The sequence below is a fragment of the Scyliorhinus canicula genome, chromosome 8, assembly GCF_902713615.1.
Source record: "Scyliorhinus canicula chromosome 8, sScyCan1.1, whole genome shotgun sequence".
Classification (NCBI taxonomy): domain Eukaryota; kingdom Metazoa; phylum Chordata; class Chondrichthyes; order Carcharhiniformes; family Scyliorhinidae; genus Scyliorhinus; species Scyliorhinus canicula.
The window spans coordinates 92631860-92655868 of record NC_052153.1 but is presented as its reverse complement, the minus strand read 5'-3'; the positions used below and the strand labels follow the sequence as shown (position 1 = coordinate 92655868).

The following is a 24009-nucleotide window of genomic DNA, read 5'->3' as shown; positions in this document are numbered from 1 at the left end:
AGGAAAAGTGTAAAGTCAACATTGGTCCCTTCGAGGACAAGACCGGGGAACGCCCTCAAGGCCTGGGGTGGTGTCACAGAACCAAGGACCCAGGTTCGATTCCGACCTTGGGTAACTGTCTGTGTGGAGTCTGCACTTCCTCCCAGTGTCTGAATAAGTTCTGTCCGGGTTCATCGGTTTCCTCCCACAGTCCAAAGATGTGCAGGTTAGGTGGATTGGCCAAGCTAAATTGCCCCTTAGGGTGGGGTTACAGGGCAGGGTATTGGGCTTAGGTCGGGTGGTTTTTCAAAGTGTTGGTGCAGAATCGATGGGCCAAATGCACTTTCTGCACTGTAGGGATTCTGTGATGGCTCCCATTCGTGTCGGTGTCGTTCGCGTCGCTGGTTGACACCAGGGATTGTGGCTGTGGGATACCAGATGGGCCTGCCCAGCACCAGCAGTTCCTGTAAGTCATAAGACAAGGAGCATGTTTGCATCGCGGGCAGGGGAGGAGTGGGAGTGACACATGTGCCATGAGGAAATCCCAACTCATCGGCATCTCACTTCCTCACCCGATGTCGATCTCTGTCCTGGCGACTGCCCTTTCTTTGGGCCCGCTGAACATGTCCAGTGCCCCGTGTTCTGCTGTGGTGAGAGGCCGCAGGTCCGGCGACCCCCCTCTAGTCTTATCCCCCATCGTCTTATCCTACTCCCCGCGGTTGTGCGCAGCCTTCTCCTGTAATGTGCGCCGGGGGAGAGAAGAGACGACGACAGAACGCATAGCGTTAGACAGTCCAACGCATGTGGCCCAGGGGAGGATGGGGTTAGTTAGTGGCTTCAATGGCCAGGGCATGAGGCCATGCCGGCCAGTATGGGTGCCGGCATGTGGTGCAGGCTGGGGGCAGTTCGGTAGGGTTACGGTATGTGGGATGGGCATCGGTGCCAGGGGCACAGTGCTGCCTACTCACTCTGGCTGCCATGATGAGGTTGTATAGTTTTTTCCCGCACTGCCGACCAATCTGGACGATGCTACTCACTGCGCTGGTCAGCTCGGTCATCTGCATCCAGGCTTGGCGAATGGCCATGCCTGGCAGTCTCCTTCCCACCAGGGGTACAGGGTCACCTGCCTCTCCTCCATGGCATCCAGCAGGGTCCCCAGTTCCACGTCGGTGAATCCCAGGGCCGCACGTCTTGCTGCCATCTTGTTGGGTTAGATGGTGTGTGTGGGGAGTGCACTGTATATATGCAACTACGGCTTGTCAGCCTCCTGAATTCCAATCCCCGAACCAGCGAATCTGGTACCGTTCCCCATTGGGATCAATTGTGTCCCACGTGACACTGGCGCTAGCCCCTTAACGGTTATTGAATGATCCAGCTGCGGTCCCCTTTTGCTGTCATAGAACTCCACAAATCCTGCCAGAGACAGCACCGTCAGAAATACAGCACTCCAAGTACACCTACTACCAGGCAGAGAACAACCTTTTGGCCAATTCATTGGTCACCAACCAACAGAGTCCCACCCCATCTCTCTCTCTCTCTCAGGTGCTAGAAAGTCTGAAGCTCTTGTTCAAACTACCAGAGACAGCAGGGTGTTCTCTCCTGTAACCTCGGAATTCCTCATTCTCTCTGCTGCTTGACTTAAAGATACATTCATCTTCCATGGATCAAAATTGGTAATGGCAAAATCAAAGAAAGGAGAAATAGGGGAATAAACAGGAAGGACCTGATAGAGGAAACCCACGCAGACACAGAAAAAATGTACACACTCCACACAGTCACCCAAGGCCGGAATTGAACCCAGGTCCCTGGTGCTGTGAGGCAGCAATGCTAACCACTGTGCCACCATGTAACCCACAATCTTCATGCTTGCTCCTCAACACCCTCTGGCACCCAACAGCACAACTCCTCTATGTCCAATTGCAGTGCCCACACATGGCACCTGCCCGAGACCACCCTGATCCATCAGCTGTGTGGCTCACAAAGTCGTCTCTTTGTCCTCGCAGGAGAAGATAGCCCATAAGAACGGGGAAAGGGCCATGTTGGGGAGCAGAGTACCAGAGACCCGAGTCTTCACCCTCTAAAACTGGCCTTGGTGATCGCAGGGTTGACCGAGGAGAGACCAGTCAGTATAAGAGAGGTGGGCCTGTGCTGCAGAGGTGAGGAACCATTGCCCCTTCACCCAGATGATCTATCTCCAGTGAGTTGTTCACGTCAGACAAAATGATCATTCCCTCTTCTCTAATGTCACCCACACATCTCGGTGGGTGACATTAGTGGACAGGTGTCTGGGGCACAATCTGGTGAGTACCACACAGTTGCTGATGCACATCAGGTGGAGGTAGGAACATCCAAGGGAATCAGCAGTTGGAGGTCTGCTGGATCCCAGGACGCCGTTGGATCCCAGTCAGATGCTGAGACTCTGGACATGGTTATCTCAGAGCTGATGCAGATGCTAGGACACAGCCACGATATTCAGGAGGGAAAGTCATAGTAGTCAAGCATAGTACATATAATTAGAGGAGTCCCAAAGGCTACGGGCACAGGAGATGATGCCGGTAATGCTTGGCACTGAGGCCAACACTGCTAGGGTGGTGTCGACAGTGGAAACACTGCAGCCCAAAGTCAGCATCTTGAGTGGTGGTCTCCTAAGCATGGCTCAGTCTGTGACGGCCATGGCTGAAGGCTTCGGCATCATGTCCCAGTCGCTGAGAGACATGTCACATATGCAGGTGCAGTCTGCTGAGGCACTCCGGAACATGTTCCAGTTGCTGAGGGATGTGTCCCAAACACAGGAGGAATTTGCCGAGGTACTGCCAAGCCCCTATTTTGGGTATGTACAATATTTAAAGATGGCATGAAGGCCTCATGGAAGAAAAGCGAACCCCCCCCCATCCTCTGGAGGGCTGGTAGGTAGGAGCAGCAAATCAGGTTAGGGCATCAAGTTGCTGAGGACACAGAATGGCAATGGCCTAAGTTAGCAATGGATCAGGGCTTTGGCAACTAATGCCATCACACAGAGGGAGAGGTACGGACAGCTCTGCGAGACCCAAAGACTCATTGTGGGCTTGTTGCGGGTAGCACTCTTTCTCCACCTTGCTTCAAACAAAAGTAAATTTTCCAAAGTCTACCATGGTCTCACCTGGTCAATGAATGTTTTTCATGGTGGCTTGGCCGTCCGTTTTGACAGAGGCGAGCTTCACCCAACTCGGCATTATAAGCAGTGTGACACTGATGACATTGTCAGACTGCCAGTTTTGAATTTAAATTAGACCCCCATCTACCAATGCAAACACAATGGGCCAAATGGCCTCTTTCTGCACCATAACAATTCTGTGATGTGAACTACCTGTTGTGATGAAAGTGTGTTAGACAGGAATGGAGCAACCTCAGGGTGCCAAGTGAACTTAAATTCTCCAGTACACCATTCCAGCTGGGTGACACATTTAAAATCAGGACCGTTAAGTTAGGTTCACAGGAAAAAAAGACATTTTCAATTGACATTACAACAATCTGATTCCATGGGTTTTTAAAAATATTATTCACTCATGGAATGAGGGAGTCTCTGGCATGGCCAGCATTACTGCCCTTGAGATGGTGGCAGTGAACCACTGCAGTCCGTATGCTGCAGGTACACCCACAGTGCTGTGAGGAAGGGAGTCTCAGGACTCTTAGCGGGTGACAGTGAAGGAACAGTGATATATTTACACGTTAGGATGGTGATAGACTTGGAGGAAAGCTTGCAGGTAGTGGTGCTAGCATTACCTTTTGCCTATGTCCTTCTAGGAGCAGAGATAACTGGTTTGGAAAAGCTGTCAAAGAAGCTTTGGTGAATTGTTGCAGTGCATCTGGAGTGTGGTACACACTGCTGCTACGGTGTGCTGATGATGAAGGTGTGAATGTTTAAGGAGGTGGATGGGGTGCCAGCCAAGCCACTTGTTTTATTCTGGATAGGTCAAGCTCGACTAATGTTGGATTTTCACTCAGTTACACGACTGGAGAGTATTCAATCACACTCTTGATTTGTGCTTTATAGATGGTGAACAGGCTTTGGCGAATCAAGAGGTGAGGCAATTCAGTGATGATAATACCAATGACTGCCAAAGAGAAGTGGTTAGGTTGTTTCCCATTGGAATACCTAGCTTTCTGGGGCCACAATTCTGGAAGACTACTTTAACAGGTAGATTTTGTGTTGGGACAGAACTTCCCCTGACTCCATGGATACAATTTTGATCTTGTCTTTCACCAAGTGTTTTCAATCCTTACTCATCAGATATGGTTTGGCTTTACAAACATTTTAGAGCTTTTGATGCCAAAAGAAACTGAGTAAGCGCTCAGTTCAAATTCCAGTCTTCAGTTATTAAAGTAGTGATCACAATTTAACATAAATTCCCATGTGTTAAGGAGATACAGAGCTCCCCGGTGGAGCCGGCCTCCACATTACTGGAGGAGGTGCTGACGACAGGGGGACTGGAGAACGGGGTAGTGTCAGCGGTTTACGGGGCTATTTTGGAAGAGGAGAAGGCATCACTGGAAGGGATCAAAGCAAAGTGGGAGGAAGAGTTGGGAGAGGGTATGGAGGAGGCGTTCTGGTGTGAAGTGATCCGGAGAGTGAACGCTTCCACCTCGTGTGCGAGGTTGGGGCTGATACAGCTGAAGATGGTATTCTCACAAGGGCGAGGATGAGCCGGCTCTGTGCGGTGTAGAAGATGTGTGTGAACGTTGCGGCGGGTGCCCCACAAATCATGTTCATTTGTTTTGGTCCAGTCCAAAGCTGGAGGATTACTGGAAGGAGGTGTTTAGGATAATCTCTAAAGTGGTGCACGTAAAACTGGACCCGGGCCCTCGGGAGGCCATATTCGGGGTGTCAGGCCAACCGGGGTCGGAAACAGGTGTGGAGGCAGATGTATTGGCCTTCACCTTGTTGATCACCCGAAGGCGGATCCTGTTGGGATGGAGAGCAGCCTCTCCACCCTGTGCCCTGGCGTGGTGGTGGGAGGGCCTGTTGGAATTCTTGACTCTTGAGAAGGAGGTTAAGTTTGAACTGAGGGGAAGGATGGGGGGAAGTGCTACAATTCATGGGTGTTATTCATTATGCACTTTCAAGAATTGGATAACATCGAACATTAGTGGGGGGAGGTTGGGAGGGTGGTGGACCGTATGTGTTAATGGTGACTGTAGGTGATTCCTTTTTTAAAATAAATTTAGAGTACCCAATTTTTTAAAAATCCAATTAAGGGGCAATTTAGCGTGGCCAATCCACCTAATCTACACATCTTTGGGTTGTGGGGATGAAATCCACGCAGACACAGGGAGAATGTGCAAACTCCACACAGAAAGTGACCCAGGGGCTGGGATTCGAACCCGGGTCCTCAGCTCCGCAGTCCCAGTGCTAACCACTGCACCACATGCTGCCCTGACTATGGGCGATTCCTTTTTGTTCTTTATGTTAACATTCGGATAGTTGTTTGGGGGTTGGTGGGAGTATGGGATTATTGTTGTTGATACGGGGATTGGGACATTATATTTGTTACTGCTTATTGTTCATTGTTGGTTGGTGCAAATTTGGGAGAAAGTGTAAAAAAGGTGAATAAAAATATTTAATGAAAAATAAATTCCCATATGTTGATAGTAAAGGGGTGATGAGGCGACTCTGTTTTGAATCTTCGAGGTAAATTGGTGTCCCTAATCTGTCCCTTCTGATGCAAATCAATTGTTGGTTATAACATTCAGATCACAGTTTACATATAGATTTATTTACAACTAAAAGTGCAGCGATTCAATCAAATACAATAGGGTTAATAATCTGACAGCACACCTGAGAATGGCATAAAAAAAACAAACACATGGGGGGGGGGGGGGGGGTGATTCTCCAAAATGGAGACCAAGTGCTCGCGCCATCATGAATGCCATCGCGTTTCACGACGACGCAAAAAGGGCGCAGGGATAATCGATTCTGTCCCCAGCATGGCGCTTGAGCGGTTCATGCTGCTCCAGCATCCCTTCCTGGTGCCAAATGGGCGCCACGCCAACACACGCATGCACAGTTGGTCCGCGCCAACCGCGCATGCACGGGGAACTTCTTCAGCACGCCGGCCCCTGTGCAACACGGCGTGGGGGTTCAGGGGCCGGCCGCGCAGCAAAGTAGGGATTTTCCCTGCCCCACAGGCCACCCCCCCGACCCTTCATGCAGAGTTCCTGCCGGCAGCAACCAGGGGTAAATGGCGCTGGCGGGACTCTGCTTTTTCCGCGCGGCCGCTCAGCCCATCCGGGCCGGAGAATTGGCGGCCCAGCCGATTCCAACGGGCTGTGGCCGGCGCCACGTCAAGATGTGCCAATGCAAATGGCGCCGATTCTCCGCACCTCGGAGAATCGTGAGCCGGCGTCGGGGTGTTGTGGCGATTCTCTGGCCCGGCGTGGGGCTTGGAGAATCGCGCCCATGGTATCACCCTGATTACCCACCTATTACTTTACTTTTGGGGGAACAAAAGCATGAAATAGGAAGTGGAACCAAAAATGGAAAAAATAACTAGCTATATCAGCGTGACTCTCGGTTTATCGTTTTCAATTTCTATTGGCCATCTTTGTTCTGAAACAGTAGAAAGCACATTCTTAAAAGATGCAATAATAACTAAAAGAAGTATAAAGATTATTTAAAAAATCAAATGGAGAATTAGAAACATATTTTTGATTTATTTACCTTCCCACTCCAGCTCATTACCGTGCCCCGAGTATTCAAGAGAATCCGCCTCATCGGGAGTCTCAAGATCATCTACATTGATGTCTAGATCATCTGGGGTATCAAGGTTATCATCAGATAGGATTGAGCCTTCACTCCGATCGAGTGAAAGGCTGATATCAGGAGCTGTAAGCTTTTTCTTCCCATGAGGGACTCCATTGAGGTCAAGGGAATTAGGTGGTGCTGATTAAAAACAATGGAAAGAGATTAAATCACAGCATGTACATACCTAAAATAATGTCAATTTGCCATGCTATTGAAATTTCAATTAAAGTGAGAACTGTATCCAAGCATAGTCAACAATTGTTCAACGTCTAATCACCAATCTTGGACAATAAAGTATATGCAAATTAATGTACACCTGTTAAAATAACATGTAGCAGGAACATTTATATTAGGTACAAATTAAAGCCTCAAAAATTTCAGGAGGGTTTATTTCAACAATAAGTCCCATCATTGGGATCTCTTAAAAAAAATTAAAGGTAGAAGGTAAAATCACCATAGTCCCAGATAACCATAGGTTACATAAGAACATAAGAACATAAGAACTAGGAGCAGGAGTAGGCCATCTGGCCCCTCGAGCCTGCTCCGCCATTCAATTAGATCATGGCTGATCTTTTGTGGACTCAGCTCCACTTTCCGGCCCGAACACCATAACCCTTAATCCCTTTATTCTTCAAAAAACTATCTATCTTTACCTTAAAAACATTTAATGAAGGAGCCTCAACTGCTTCACTGGGCAAGGAATTCCATAGATTCACAACCCTTTGGGTGAAGAAGTTCCTCCTAAACTCAGTCCTAAATCTACTTCCCCTTATTTTGAGGCTATGCCCCCTAGTTCTGCTGTCACCCGCCAGTGGAAACAACCTGCCCGCATCTATCCTATCTATTCCCTTCATAATTTTAAATGTTTCTATAAGATCCCCCCTCATCCTTCTAAATTCCAACGAGTACAGTCCCAGTCTACTCAACCTCTCCTCATAATCCAACCCCTTCAGCTCTGGGATTAACCTAGTGAATCTCCTCTGCACACCCTCCAGCGCCAGTACGTCCTTTCTCAAGTAAGGAGACCAAAACTGAACACAATACTCCAGGTATGGACGCACTAACACCTTATACAATTGCAACATAACCTCCCTAGTCTTAAACTCCATCCCTCTAGCAATGAAGGACAAAATTCCATTTGCCTTCTTAATCACCTGTTGCACTTGTAAACCAACCTTCTGTGACTCATGCACTAGCACACCCAAGTCTCTCTGAACAGCGGCATGCTTTAATATTTTATCGTTTAAATAATAATCCCGTTTGCTGTTATTCCTACCAAAATGGATAACCTCACATTTGTCAACATTGTATTCCATCTGCCAGGGGTTACTTACCCCTTTGAAGGGGGAGAGCTGACTGGTAGTGATTTAACCTTTTTGTTTTCCAATTAAGGGGCATATTTAGCATGGCCAATCCACCTATCCTGCACATCTTTTTGGGTTGTGGGGGTGAGACCCATGCAGACACGGGGTGAATGTGCAACGCCACACAGTAACCCGGGGCTGGGATCCAACCCGGGTCCTCGGTGCCATGAGGCAGCAGTGCTAACTGCTGTGCCTTCATGAATAACCTCCGATGGTACTGGAATTGCTCAGCATAATGAACCAACAGTCTAGCTAAGTGAGCTAAACCAGCATGAAAAAAATTATAGTTACGACTTATGACACGATGAAGCATTGGACTGAAGGAATTATTCAAGCCAAATGTTGCAGAAATGAAGTCATAGCCATGAAACCCCAGAACATTTTAATTCATCTCCTTCATACTTCTAAGTCAATATTCTAGTTAAGCTTGTTCTCTTAATGGTAGTATAAGCATTTGTTTAATTTTGAGCATTAACATTAGATTGAAATTGCTATTTTTCAATCCAAATAATGCAGTCAAAAAGCACCACCTAAAGTCTGTGACTGAAAATGGGTTCTATCAATCTGAAACATACATCTTCAATGCCCTATGTGGATGATCTATTGCACCTACCCTCCATAGTTTTTTTGGGATCAACCAGTAATCATGGGCTGCTTCATCTCCGCAGGAAGGAGAATTTGACAGGATATTTCCAATTTACAGAATAGCTTTGGTTGGTTGGTGATGGAGCACAAACTGGATGGTAGCTATGGAGACCTCCATAATGCTGAATGTGTCTTGGCAACCAGTCACTGTCCTTAAATTGCTTTATCAAGAATTATAACTTATGTCATATCAACACTTTCTTTCAAATGTCTTTTTCTATATCTATATTTAAAAAGTATCCTATCTGGCTGAAACTGCTGTGTACACTTGTTAAGAGCAGCTTCATTACACAGAGGCGCATGAGATTCAATTGCTAGCATATGTACCTAAATCCTCAGTCCTAGCAACCAAAGCCAAAATAAAACAACCAAAATAAGGTCTCCTAAAAGCCTGAGTTATTATGCACATGTTGGCACTGGTATCTGGAGGTAGTCTCCTCTCGGAGAATGTGCAGTGCACTCTATTCGCCAGGATATATCAACAGCATTCAAGACAGCCAAGTAATAAATTGCTTCTCTTCTTGCCTCAGATAAAATTGCTTTTCAAAATCCTTGAAGAAAAACTAGAAGATGAATTTCAAAATGTTTCTGCAGAAACAACGTGATCGAGCAAGGGGGCTGTTGGGACGGACAAAGGGAAACAAACAAACAAATGCCGACTCCCAGGCATCAATCACAAATGTTTACGGAAAGCTTTCTAAATTGTTACTAACAAATGCTGCAGGACATGGATACCCAAACCTTCCCTGATCCCCAGTGAGACACATCAGAAATCCACCAGTAAGCCAGGCACCACCTTCCAGCCCCAGTTACATCAAAACTCAGGTCTATCATTCTTTATGATGCAAGCTCAAAAGGTTCTCTTCCCCACAAGATTATAAAATCCCACAGCTCCACTAAAGAATGATCAAACCCAAGGACCCCAACCCAGTCCTGTCAAAGCCTAGAACCATCCTCCAGTGCAATAAAGGGCTGCCTCCAATGAAGCAAACCCTATTCCCTTTAGCTGATGATGTGGAGATGCCAGCGTTGGACTGGGGTGAGCACAGTAAGAAGTCTTACAACACCAGGTTAAAGTCCAACAGGTTTGTTTCAAACACGAGCTTTCGGAGCACGGCTCACCTGAAGAAGGAGCCGTGCTCCGAAAGCTCGTGTTTGAAACAAACCTGTTGGACTTTAACCTGGTGTTGTAAGACTTCTTACTGTGCTCACCTTTAGCTGATGCTACTGAATACCAGGCATTCTATGCACTCTAATCTAGCTCCTGCACATTCTGCTGGCTTTTCTTTAGCTGCTTGGTCCTAACTAGTTCTATTGTCCACTGTAGGATTGTCGAGGTTTCCTCAGCCCTCTGTGGCTGAGCAGCACATGGTTTGTTCCCATCATTTCCCCCCATTTCAGCTCTGGACCCTCTGGACAAAAGACTGCACTTCCCGCAAAGCTATTGCCCAGAAATAGGTATATCCTCTACATTGACGAGCTTGGAATGACCCCAACCATCACCTCTCAGGTGACCAACTTACTTTGCAGTTAATTTTAACTATTGTAACGTTCAAGCATTTGCCAGTACTCCCTTTTACCAACACTGTGGTATTTGTTCTGTTTTCAGATGTCATCTCTGCAATGTTTGGTACAAGGAAGACAGCCAGTGTCCCCGAGGATAGTGCCCTCTTTTCTCAGGGCCTGGGAGACAAAACAATTCATTATCCCTTTGTGCAAAAAAATTCTGATAAGTATCCTAGTCCTCCTCAGTTACGTTCACTCCCCTCATGGCTGCAGACACGGTTCTGGTTTCTTGGCATGCCAACAGTTTTCTTTAATATGCCCAAGTTTCCCACACTAAAAATACAATAGGGCACCTCCTGCTCGTTTACTGTCCAGGTTGTGTATTTTACAAGTGGGGCATTGACCTGCTATTCCCTCCCTACTCTCATTTTCTGTGGAGATAGTTTCTATTTCATCTACCTTGCCTATATCCCTCCCTAGATTGTAGGAGTTACTAATCCCTGGTTTATTCTGAACTAGAGGTTTATGGCTCAATTCATAGTCAAACCGGCTAAGATAACCTCTTCTGACTTTTGATACTCATATTCCTTCACGTGAGTTTTAAAGTTGTACAACTCCTCCAGCAGGATTACTTCCCTTAATCTTTACAGATGCAATTAACTTTGAGTGCTCACACCCACTGATCAAGTGCAACCTGTTAACTTCTTTCGAACTGAAAGAAAAGTTTGAGCAATTGTTTTTGTCAGCATTCCTAAATCTCTGACAGAATGTTTCTGGCACTAATCCATTTAGCCCTTTCCAATTGTTCATAAACTGCAGAACTGTCTGAAGGCAGTATTAATAAAACTAGTGGGCTTTCGAAAATCAGCAGCTGACTTTGCATTAGAAAAGTCCAATCCTGATGGCCATTTTAACTGATTGGTTAGATATCTCAAAGTCTGCCAAAAAAGTTTCCGCATCATCTTTTAACATGGGGAATAATTGGGAATGCTTTAAGAAATCAAAGCTATTCTCTGAGCTAGGGCTATATGAATTACTAACAGCTTCTCCACTATGTAAAGACAATTTCCCCTAGCTATTTCAATCTGCCTTGTTGCACTATCGTTGCGTTCGTAATTTTTTTCTCCAGCCGGAAGACGTCCTCTTCATTCTTTCCCGGGGTACTCTCTCACAATTCCATTTCTAGCTGAGGTAAGCTGGTCTGTTTCTGGTTCGAGATCTTCTGCCTGTTCCATTTCTGGCTCGAGGCCAAGATGCTCAGCCAGCATTTCTAGTACCTCAGGGCTCTCTCCCTTTTCTCACAGCAATTAATCCTGAATAGCTATTGCCTTCAGTTGTTGTTAGGGCTGCTAACTATTGCCAAGTTAAATCTTCCTGGTCCAGATTTTGCATCAAGACTAGCCATCATACTTTCTATTGTCAAACACGTGAACTGTTCCTTTAGCCTAACATTTGTAGAAGCGCTATAATTTGTTTAACTGCGGCACGATCTACCGGCCACTTCTCGTCCAACCTGGAGAATGACGTGGCCAGTAGATGTCGGGTGGGGCCTCCCACGGAATTACCATCAGGCACTACATCTCTCGGGATCTACCCACGAGGCGGCGCGAGCAGAATTCCACCCACAAAGGGCGGGACCAAGCTGCACTTGCATAGGTAGGTTTTAAACCTACTGAGGCCCACTCAACCGGGATCCACCGGCCTCCGGGCATCTAACAGCATCCCCAGGGAGTCCCCAGCCAGGTGCTGTTCAGTATTGGTCCAAACAAACGTAGGTCAAACGGAACGGCATCTGGGTATCTCCTGAGCCATCAGAGGCCCCTGGGAAGCCAGGGATAGTGAAGGATGGCCCCCTTGGAACACTGGTATCATGGCACTGCCCAGTTGGCACCTTAGTACTGTCACCCCAGCACTGCCACGGTGCCCACATAGCACTGCAAAGCCAGCAGGAGCACTCTCGGGGTGGCAGTGCTAGATTTCCCAGGTGCCCAGGGTGGCACTACCAAGGGCTAGGGCCTGAGAGGGGCCATGCTTATGGAAGGAGGGTGGGGGGTGCAGTGTGGGTATGGTGAAGGTTGGAGCACCCCCCCACCTCGAATCGAAAGGAGGCATGGAAAGACCAGAAAATGGAGGGTGGGGTGGGGAACAACGTTCAGCGACCCCATAGCAGGGCATTCTCACTTGGGGACGAAGGGTGGAATGTGGATTACTGCACCTGTGTGTGGGGGATGACATTACCCATGGATTGGAGGGGTGGAGCTCACTTAGAGGTTGATAACACTTTCAAAATGGCGGCCCGATATCGGCAGAGCTGGTCCACTCGCCAGCGATGAAAATAATTCTAAGTGTGGGCTCAACCAGTGGAAACGCCCCCGGGCCCAGAAAAGTGACTAAGTGTGCTTAGTTAGCAGTGGGGAACTCGCTGGCAGAGCTGGCAGCAAGCTCCCAGTAAAAGCCGCCCCAAATGATGCTTAGAAACTGTGTGTGTGATTGATGTGGCATTTAGATTTTTGGGAGGATAAGCATGAGACGATAATGATCTTTATAACTGTCACATGTAGGTGTACATTAAAACTGCAATGAAGTTACTGTGAAAAACCCCTTGTCGCCACATTCTAGCGCCTGTTCCGGTACCCTGAGGGAGAATTCAGAATGTCCAAATTACATAACAGCTCGTCTTTCGGGACTTGTGGGAGGAAACCGGAGCACCCGGAGGAAACCCACACAGACAAGGGGAGAATGTGAAGATTCCACACAGACGTTGACCCAAGCAGGAATCGAACCTGGAACCCTGGCGCTGTGAAGCACCAGTACTAACCACTGTGCTACCGTGCTGCCCATAAAACATTCACTGCAAGGGAAATACTAGGTGTGTTATTGGGTAGATGAGGATGGCTTCGACTCATCCATTTGTGTGTTACAAGCCCAGCACACTTCCGTTGCACCACTCTGACCCGGACAAAATAACCCTCTTTAAACCGATGAAAGTCTGCTGCTGGATCTTCAAATTGATCACATGCAAAAGGAGGGATTATAAACACACATCTGCCTTTGCAAAAAAAAAACACCAATTATGGATAGAATGGAAAAGAATCAAGGGTTACAGTTCATCTGTCCTCCCCATCTGTAACAGAATAGGGTGCTGCATCCACAACTTAAACCAAATGACCCAAAACAAGCCGAATCTGACATTAAACAAATAAACTGGAACCAAGGTAAAGAATGGATTTGTGGGGCGGTTGGTTTCATTGGCACGACGACAAATATTGAAGATTCATGGCAGAACAAACCTGTCACCTCCTCCACTGAATACCAGCCAGGTTAGCAAAAGGTACAAAAAAAAAATTAGGCCCTTTATATACGTAAATGAGAAGCCTAAAACCTGTTTTTGGTGCCTAAAACTAACCTCAAACCTCCGTAAACCTGAGATCATCCAAAATTCAATCATGCATGTTCCAGCGCCCACCAAGTCTGATTCTCCCATCATACCCATGTTTATTGACATACATTGGCTCCTGGTGCACCAATTGGCTCCTGGTGCACCAAAGGTTTGAAAGATCTCAATACAAACACAAAAAAGGATTCAAACTTGCTCTATTCTCTTTACCTCAGCAGTATTTTTACAGACATACAAATTTGGAAAGATAAATAAATTTATTTCTATCTTATTCTCTAATACTCAGGGTAAATATGAAGTGCATGTGAATAAACAGAAGAACTATGGTCAGACACACCACACGCCAAAGAAAATGACAGATGTGACTAAAGCAGGTTCCATGGATTTCTCAACAACCCACCCAGACATTTGTCATATTATGAGCCAACCAGTCTCACTGAAATTTTGTATTTAGAACATAAGAACATAAGAACTAGGAGCAGGAGTAGGCCATCTGGCCCCTCGAACCTGCTCCGCCATTCAATGAGATCATGGCTGATCTTTTGTGGACTCAGCTCCACTTTCCGGCCCGAACACCATAACCCTTAATCCCTTTATTCTTCAATAAACTATCTATCTTTACCTTAAAAACATTTAACGAAGGAGCCTCAACTGCTTCACTGGGCAAGGAATTCCATAGATTCACAACCCTTTGGGTGAAGAAGTTCCTCCTAAACTCAGTCCTAAATCTACTTCCCCTTATTTTGAGGCTATGTCCCCTAGTTCTGCTTTCACCCGCCAGTGGAAACAACCTGCCCGCATTTATCCTATCTATTCCCTTCATAATTTTAAATGTTTCTATAAGATCCCCCCTCATCCTTCTAAATTCCAACGAGTACAGTCCCAGTCTACTCAACCTCTTCTCATAATCCAACCCCTTCAGCTCTGGGATTAACCTAGTGAATCTCCTCTGCACACCCTCCAGCGCCAGTACGTCCTTTCTCAAGTAAGGAGACCAAAACTGAACACAATACTCCAGGTGTGGCCTCACTAACACCTTATACAATTGCAACATAACCTCCCTAGTCTTAAACTCCATCCCTCTAGCAATGAAGGACAAAATTCCATTTGCCTTCTTAATCATCTGTTGCACCTGTAAACCAACTTTCTGTGACTCATGCACTAGCACACCCAGTTCTCTCTGCGCAGCAGCATGCTTTAATATTTTATCGTTTAAATAATAATCCCGTTTGCTGTTATTCCTACCAAAATGGATAACCTCACATTTGTCAACATTGTATTCCATCTGCCAGACTCTAGCCCATTCACTTAACCTACCCAAATCCCTCTGCAGACTTCCAGTATCCTCTGCACTTTTCGCTTTACCACTCACCTTAGTGTCATCTGCAAACTTGGACACTTTGCCCTTGGTCCCCAACTCCAAATCATCTATGTAAATTGTGAACAATTGTGGGCCCAACATGGATCCCTGAGGGACACCACTAGCTACTGATTGCCAACCAGAGAAACACCCATTAATCCCCACTCTTTGCTTTCTATTCATTAACCAATCCTCTATCCATGCTACTACTTTACCCTTAATGTCATGCATCTTAATCTTATGCAGCAACCTTTTGTGTGGCACCTTGTCAAAGGCTTTCTGGAAATCCAGATATACCACATCCATTGGCTCCCCGTTATCTACTGCACTGGTAATGTCCTCAAAAAATTCCACTAAATTAGTTAGGCATGACCTGCCCTTTATGAACCCATGCTGCGTCTGCCCAATGGGACAATTTCTATCCAGATGCCTCGCTATTTCTTCCTTGATGATAGATTCCAGCATCTTCCCTACTACCGAAGTTAAGCTCACTGGCCTATAATTTCCTGCTTTCTGCCTACCTCCTTTTTTTAAACAGTGGTGTCACGTTTGCTAATTTCCAATCCACCGGGGCCACCCCAGAGTCTAGTGAATTTCGGTAAATTATCACTAGTGCATCTGCAATTTCCCTAGCCATCTCTTTTAGCACTCTGGGATGCATTCCATCAGGGCCAGGAGACTTGTCTACCTTTAGTCCCATTAGCTTGCCCATCACTACCTCCTTAGTGATAACAATCCTCTCAAGGTCCTCACCTGTCATAGCCTCATTTCTATCAGTCGCTGGCATGTTATTTGTGTCTTCCACTGTGAAGACCGACCCAAAAAACCTGTTCAGTTCCTCAGCCATTTCCTCATTTCCCATTATTAAAACTCCCTTCACATCCTCTAAAGGACCAATATTTACCTTAGCCACTCTTTTTTGTTTTGTATATTTGTAAAAACTTTTACTGTCTGTTTTTATATTCTGAGCAAGTTTACTCTCATACTCTATCTTACTCTTCTTTATAGCTTTTTTAGTATCTTTCTGTTGCCCCCTAAAGATTTCCCAGTCCTCTAATCTCCCAGCAATCGTTGCCACTTGTTCCTTCAATTTGATACTCTCCCTTATTTCCTTAGATATCCACGGTCGATTTACCCTCTTTCTACCGTCCTTCCTTTTTGTTGGTATAAACCTTTGCTGAGCACTGTGAAAAATCGCTTGGAAAGATCTCCACTGTTCCTCAACTGTTCCACCATAAAGTCTTTGCTCCCAGTCTACCTTAGCTAGTTCTTCTCTCATCCCCTTGTAATCTCCTTTGTTTAAACACAAAACACTAGTATTTGATTTTACTTTCTCACCCTCCATCTGTATTTTAAATTCCACCATATTGTGATCGCTCCTTCTGAGAGGATCCCTAACTATGAGATCATGAATCAATCCTGTCTCATTACACAGGACAAGATCTAGGCCCGCTTGTTCCCTCGTAGGTTCCATTACATACTGTTCTAGGAAACTATCGCGGATACATTCTATAAACTCCTGCTCGAGGTTGCCTTGACCGACCTGGTTAAACCAATCGACATGTAGATTAAAATCCCCCATGATAACTGCTGTACCATTTCTACATGCATCAGTTATTTCTTTGTTTATTGCCTTCCCCACCATATCGTTACTATTTGGTGGCCGATAGACTACTCCTATCAGTGACTTTTTCGCCTTACTATTCCTGATTTCCACCCAAATGGATTCAACCTTATCCTCCATAGCACCAATGTCATCCCTTACTATTGCCCGGATGTCATCTTAAATAACAGAGCTACACCACCTCCTTTACCATTCACTCTGTCCTTCCGAATAGTTTGATACCCTCGGATATTTAACTCCCAGTCGTGACCATCCTTTAACCATGTTTCAGTAATGGCCACTAAATCATAGTCATTCACGATGATTTGCACCATCAACTCATTTACTTTATTCTGAATACTACGAGCATTCAGGTAAAGTACACTTATGATGTTTTTTTACCTCTGTTTTGAATCTTAACATATCCAGTTTTATTCCTTTTGTTATTACTGGTCCTATTCACTAAGCTCCCCTCAGTCACTGTACCTTGTACTGTCGCCCTTTTAGATTTTTGACTATGTCTTCTCTGCCTTGCACTTTTCCCCTTACTTCCTTTTGCTTCTGTCCCTGCTTTAATACCTTCCAACTTCCTGCATCGGTTTCCAATCTCCACGTTTGAAGATCTCGCCTTGGGAATACTCTCCAAATGTCACTCCACTTCGTTTGCTTCAACAAAAATCCACATCGCAATGTGTCAATTTTGCTTCCAGAAATTCCTTTCCTCTGGATCTCCGAACACACTGAAGGGTCACTGGCGAAGGACAATTTCAGTTCCTCGGCCACAAAGCAGAATACTGTGGCTCAAAAAGGCCTGCAGTAAGGCAACAACAACTACCTCCTTGGATCTTCAGGGCTTCTCTTGGTTTCCAGTCTGCTCCTCGCAGCTCTCTCTTTAACACAGAGCCTACTGTTCTGCCTCTTTCCTTTAACTTGACTTCTGGGACCCCTTTCTGATTCCTGTCTGTGCCCTGGGACTTTCTCTGGGACCTATCCTGTCCCTTTTTCTGGGACACATTCCTTGGTAATGGTGCTTCAGAGGGCGGCATGGTGGCACAGTGGTTAACACTGCTGCCTACAGCACTGAGGACACGGGTTTGATCCCGGCCTGGGTCACTGTCCGTATGGAGTTTGCACATTCTCCCAGTGTCTGCATGGGTTTCACCCCCACAACCCAAAGATGTGCAGGTCAGGTGGATTGGCCATACTAAATTGCCTGTTAATTGGAAAAAAATAATTGGGTACTCTAAATTTCTTAGAAAAGAAAAATAGCACTTCAGGTCACCGGACTCACATTCAGCTCCATTTTTACTTCTTTTTGCAGGACTGACCCCCAGCCCGATGATGGGAAAACCCCAAGCTGCACACATATGGCCATTTCTTAGCCGGCAAGTGTGCAAATGGCTCAAGGTTGGTTAGTAATTGGAGGTCCCAAGCTCTGACTTCAAATTAAGGTTAAGTATTTCATTTTGATCACAGTATCCGCAGTGAAAGTTAGCAGAATGGTAGACAATAAATGACCTAGTACCACATCCCAATATGATATTCTTGAAATATCAACTGTTAAATGTTTTTAAATACAGATAGTAAGGTTAGTTAACAAAGTTATGAAAATAAATCCCTATTTTTTTTATGTTGAATAGCTTGTTTTCATTATATTTGTTAGTGGTGCTGGCTTGGTGAGGCAATGTTAAGTTATACTTTTATCTCAAATGAAATGATGAGTCATAATTATTGTGACACTGAATCACGGCACAGCACAGTTATTTCCAGGGTAAATTAATCAAACTACCAGGTCTGCCTTCTTCAGCTTCGGGACTTAGCACACCCTCATCAAAGGGAATGTCCATTCCCACATCCTCTGGCACTGATCTGTAAAACAGAAGCACATCAAAGTAATTACTGTGAATGCTGTGTATGTAACACTGATACATTGACACTTCTGTTAGGTGAACACTGTTCTCATGTTTTGATTCCAGTAACATGTACACCTTCTAAAAACATGTTTGGCAGCACGGTAGATGATGTGCCAACGAGCCTCCAACTGTGCTTTAGATATTGACAGTAACACTTCTGCCTATTCTTACCTATTCCATAAACTCATTTATCAATACAAAATGGATTTTTTTAACAAAGTCAAAACATAAAACCTTTGAGCTGAATGTGAATAGGTCAAATCAATTTACAGATTTGTTTATTAAGTTACAGTCGCGGTTTTGGCGAGGAATAATTTTCCCTGTGACTGTAATGTACAAACGCAAATCAAAGCTTCAAATAGTGATTGGTTTTGTCGTACCCTTCATTTGCTCTTCAAAGGCCTGTAGCTGAATCTAAGCAAACTGTTGTTTGAGAAACCAAAAGGGGAAGGCTGGAAGATGGGGGCTATAGTTACTCAAACAGACAGGGATATATCTAACTTCTTCCTAGCGTTATAGATGGGGAGTCGGTGGGAGTTCATTTAAACAGCATTAATTTTGTCTCTCATCATCTATTCGTAAACAGAAAGGTCTTTTCATTATTTTCATCTTTAAGTGATGGCTTTTACCCAACTCCTCAGTTTTGGTGTGATCCAATTCTCCATTAATTACCCCACAGAAACTCGGGGTAGGATGAACTCAAAAGGGCTTGTTTATTCGTACACACCCTCACACTGCGAAAACAGGGCTTGCTACAGTCCCCTCACCTTCAGATAGTAAAGAGAGGGATAAAGGAAAGAAGTATTTACAGTGTAGAGACCACAGAGGAAGGAAATATTGTTTCATGTGGGTTTGAGGCCAGGATCAAAGTCCAATGAAGTATCCCTTTATGGAGGTCAGCAGATGAGAAATCTATGTTGTAGAATTCATTTTTCCAGTGTTGTTGACTTTGCATGGCGAGATAGGCATGCAGAGATGAATCACTCTGGAAGACAATGGGACCAAAATTCCCAAGAGAAGCCATTTACATGGGACCAGGTGTTCAAACTGGGCAGAACTCTTTCTTTGAGATTCAGCCATTTGTAAAGGACTGTGTCCCATTTTTTTAATTTTAGAAATATCCAAGACAATATCTTTTATAGTCTCCTCAAACTAATTATAATGTACCCCCCAACCATCTACAAGATGCACATAAAAATTAGAAATGCCACATCATGGTTCAGCCACTTCAAATTACCGAAGCGTAGTGGGTGGGTGAGCAGATGTTAGGCTTATCAAATGGGTCGATTTATATTGTGCTGGTATAAGGGTGGGGAGGGGGGGGGGGGGGGCAATGAGCCCCCCAACTAGGCTGATCACCTGGAATGTACGAGGGCTCAACGGGCCAGTCAAGATGGCACCCGTGTGCGCGCATTTGAGAGGACTGAAGGCGGACATGGTCATGTTTCAGGAGATGCACCTTAGAGTAGCTGACCAGCTTAGACTGAGGAAAGGCTGGGTCAGACAGGTCTTTCACTCGGGACTAGATTCGAAGACGAAAGGGGTCGCGATCCTGATCAATAAGCGAATGATGTTTGAGGCGGGTAGAATAGTTTTGGATGTGGGAGGTCGATACATTATGGTCAGTGGGAAATTGGAGGGTGTACAGGTGGTACTAGTAAATGTGTATGCGCCAAATTGGGACGATGTGGAGTTCATAAAGAGGATGCTGGGTAAGATACCGGACCTGGGCTCGCATAAATTGGTCATGGGAGGGGACTTAAACACAGTTATTGACCCTGGTTTAGACCGGTCAAGCTCAAAAACAAGCAGGGTGCCAGCAATGACAAAGGAACTAAAAGGGTTCATGGAGCAGATGGGGGGGGGGGGGGGGGGTCGATTTCTTTATTCTGAGTAGGGCCTTACTGGCAGGGGTGGTGGACACGGGGTACTCGGCGATCACAATCTCAGACCATGCTCCGCATTGGGTTGACCTACACATTAGTAAAGACAGTAACCAGCACCCGCACTGGAGGTTAGATGTGGGTCTTGTAGCTGATGAGAAGGTGTGCAGGTGGCTGAGGAAATGTATTTAGAACTACCTGAAAGTCAACGACACGGGGGAAATTTCGGCAGCTTTGTTCTGGGAAGCACTGAAGGCGGTGGTCAGAGGGGAGCTGATCTCGATACGGGCCCACAGGGAGAAGGTAGACAGGGCAGAGACGGACCGACTGGTAAAGGAGATACTACAGATCGAAAGGAGATATGCGGAGACCCCAGAGGCAGGACTTTTAAGGGAACGGCGGAGGCTACAGGCGGAGTTCGGCTTGTTAACCACAGGGAAGGCGGTAGAGCAGCTGAGTAAGGAGAGGGAGGCGATCTATGAGTATGGAGAGAAGGCTGGCAGAATGCTTGCACAGCAGCTTAGAAAGAGGGAGGCAGCCAGGGAGATAGGGAAAGTAAAAGATGGAGACAGGAACCTGTTGGAGACTCAGCAGGGCTGAATAAGGTGTCTACAGGTCGGAACCCCCAACGGGGCCGGAACGGATGAGGCTTTCCTAGAAGGGCTGAACTTCCCGAAGGTTCTCTGGGATATTGGGACCATTGTTGGTGAGGACATTCAATGAGGCAAGGGAGAGAGGGGTGCTGCCCCCGACGATGTCACAGGCCACCATTTTGCTGACCCTGAAGCTGGACAAGAACCCGGAGCTGTGTGGGTCCGCCAGGCCGATATCCCTATTGAATGTGGACGCCAAACTGCCGGCAAAAATGTTGTCCTCCAGGATTGGGGATTGTGTTCTGGACATTATTGGGGAGGACCAGATGGGGTTTGTAAAGGGAAGACAATTGGTGGCCAATGTAAGAAGGTTGTTAAACGTGATCATGATGCCCCCGGAAGGTAAGGAGGCAAAGGTAGTCATCGCAATGGACGCAGAGAGGCCTTTGATCTAGTAGAATGGGAATATCTGTGGGCGTGCTGGGACGGTTCGGATTTGGGCGGGGCATTATAGACTGGGTCAGGTTGTTGTATCAGGCTCCTGTTGCGAACATACGGACACGAGAAGGACAACATCAGACTATTTTAGGCTGCATCGGGGGACGAGACAGGGATGCCCCCTCTCCCCACTGCTGTTCGCGCTAGCGGGGGGGGGGGGGGGGGGGGGGGGAAAGAGATGGAGCACAGAGTCTCTCTTTATGCAGACGATCTGCTCCTGTACGTATCGGACCCAATAGAGGGGATGGAAGAAATCATGAGGATTCTGGGGGAATTTGGCCGGTTTTCGGGGTATAAACTAAATTATAGGGAAATGTGAGATGTTTGCAGTCCAGGCGAGGGGACAGGAGAGGCGACTGGGGGAACTGCCGTTTAGAGTGGTAGGGGGGAGCTTTCGGTATCTAGGCATCTAAGTGGCGTGGAAATGGGACCGGCTGCACAAATTAAATCTGGCCTGACCAGTAGACCAAATGAAGGATAGTTTTCAGAGGTGGGACGCGCTCCCGTTGTCACTAGTTGGGAGGGTGCAGATGACGGTCCTCCCGAGATTCCGGTTTGTTTTTCAGTGTCTCCCCATCTTTATTCCGCGGTCCTTTTTTAAACAGGTCAACAAAGTGATCACTGGCTATGTCTGGGCGGGCAAGACCCCGTGAGTAAGGAAGGTGATGCTTGAGCGGAGCCAGGGAGAGGGCGGCCTGACGGTGTCAAATTTTAGTAACTACTACTGGGCGACGGATATAGCCATGATCAGGAAGTGGGTGGTGGGGGAGGGTCGGCATGGGTGCGTATGGAGGCAGCTTCATGCAAGGGCATCAGTTTGGTGGCGTTGGTAATGGCGCCTCGCCGTTCCCGCCGGCACGGTACTCCACCAGCCCCGTGGTGGTGGTGGCCCTGAGAGTCTGGGGGCAATGGAGGAGATGTGGGAGCATAGTTTTGATCTCCAATCTGTAATAACCACCAGTTTGCCCCGGGAAGTATGGATGGGGGGGTTTTGGAGATGGCAGAGAGCAGGGATTGAGAGGATGAGGGATATGTTTATAGAGGGGAGCTTTCGGAGTTTGAGGGAGCTGGAGGAAAAGTTTGGAGTGGCAAGGGGAAACAAATTCAGGTACCTGCAGGCGCGGAACTTCCTATGTGGACAGGTTTCAACCTTCCCGCTCCTACCACCAAGGGGGATACAGGACAGGGTAGTTTCCAGAGGGGGGGGGGGGGTGGAAGAAGGGAGCGTCTCTGACATTTACAAGAAACTTATGGGGTCAGAGGAGATGCAGACTGAGGAGCTGAAGCGCAAGTGGGAAGAGGAGTTAGGAGAGATAGAGGATGGTCCATGGGCGGACGTGTTGAGTAGAGTCAACGCGTCCACAACATGTGCCAGGCTCAGCCGGATACAATTCAAAGCCATTCACTGGGCTCACACAACAGTTGCCCAGATGAGCAGATTCTTTGGTGAAAGATAGGTGGGCAAAGTGTGCGGGAGGGCCAGCGAACCATGTCCATATGTTCTGGAGATGCCCGAAGCTTAGGGGATTTTGGCAGGGGTTTGCAGATGTCATGTCCACGGTGTTGTCATGCGAGAGTACCTTTAAGAAATGGGTTTAAGATGTACCTTTAAGAAAGGGTATTTATCAATGATGTCAGAGTGTGGGTGGAGCTGGGCTGTCTGTCAACCTTTTACTTTCGCTTTAGGCTGTTTGCTGCAGGGTGTGTTTTAGTTTTGTTTTCAGTGTCGAAGCTGAAGCCAGACAAAGCAGATGTACTGTTGTTCTCTCTGCCATGAAAATACTATCTCTTGATCATTTGGTGAATTCAGAATTATAAATGTTCTCAATAGTGAATGTAAACCTAATGTGCTTCTGTTAAAAAGGTGTTTCTTTTGTCTTCTGGATGTTGTTTGGGAAGTTATTAAGGATTACATATAGTTGTATTCTTTGGGGGTTGTATTTGAATTTATGGTTGCTAAGATGTTCACTGCATGTTTTAAAAAGGTTAACTTGAGTTCATAGAATAAACATCGTTTTGTTTCAAAAAATACTTTGATTTCTGCTGTGACACATCTGTAGAGTGGGCCGTATGCTCCCCATACCACAATCTATTAAAAGTTGTGGGTCAGGTGAACTCCATAATACACTTTGGGGTTCTCTAAACCCTGGCCCATTACAGTGTTAAAAACAATGGTGGCACCGAGTCAGAGGTGGCGATTTTGGGGGTGTCGGAAGATCCAGGAGGAGAAAGGGGCAGACGTTCTGGCCTTTGCTTCCTTGGTAGCCTGGAGACAGATATTATTAGCATGGAGGGACACTAAGCCTCCGAAGTCAGACACCTGGCTATCTGACATGGCTAGCTTTCTCTGTTTGGAGAAAATCAAGTTCGCTATGAAAGGATCAATGTTAGGGTTCACATGGAGGTGGCAACCTTTCGTCGACTTCTTTGCGGAAAATTAATCGTCAGCAGAACGGGGGGGGGGGGGGGGGGGGGGGTCAGTTTAGC

General features: G+C 46.4%; 1 protein-coding gene across 10 annotated transcripts in view; it reads right to left on the bottom strand.

The window, feature by feature from the left end:
- Window positions 1-24009, bottom strand: part of LOC119970385 (protein prune homolog 2-like) — a 631375-nt gene that overhangs the window by 102802 nt on the left and 504564 nt on the right. For all 10 annotated transcript variants that reach the window (XM_038804923.1, XM_038804921.1, XM_038804920.1 and 7 more), the window contains 2 exons: window positions 18425-18504; window positions 6677-6898 (listed from right to left, as the gene is read on the bottom strand). In XM_038804923.1, coding sequence (XP_038660851.1) covers window positions 6677-6898; window positions 18425-18504 — 302 coding nt within the window. The remainder of the gene's footprint in view (window positions 1-6676; window positions 6899-18424; window positions 18505-24009) is intronic.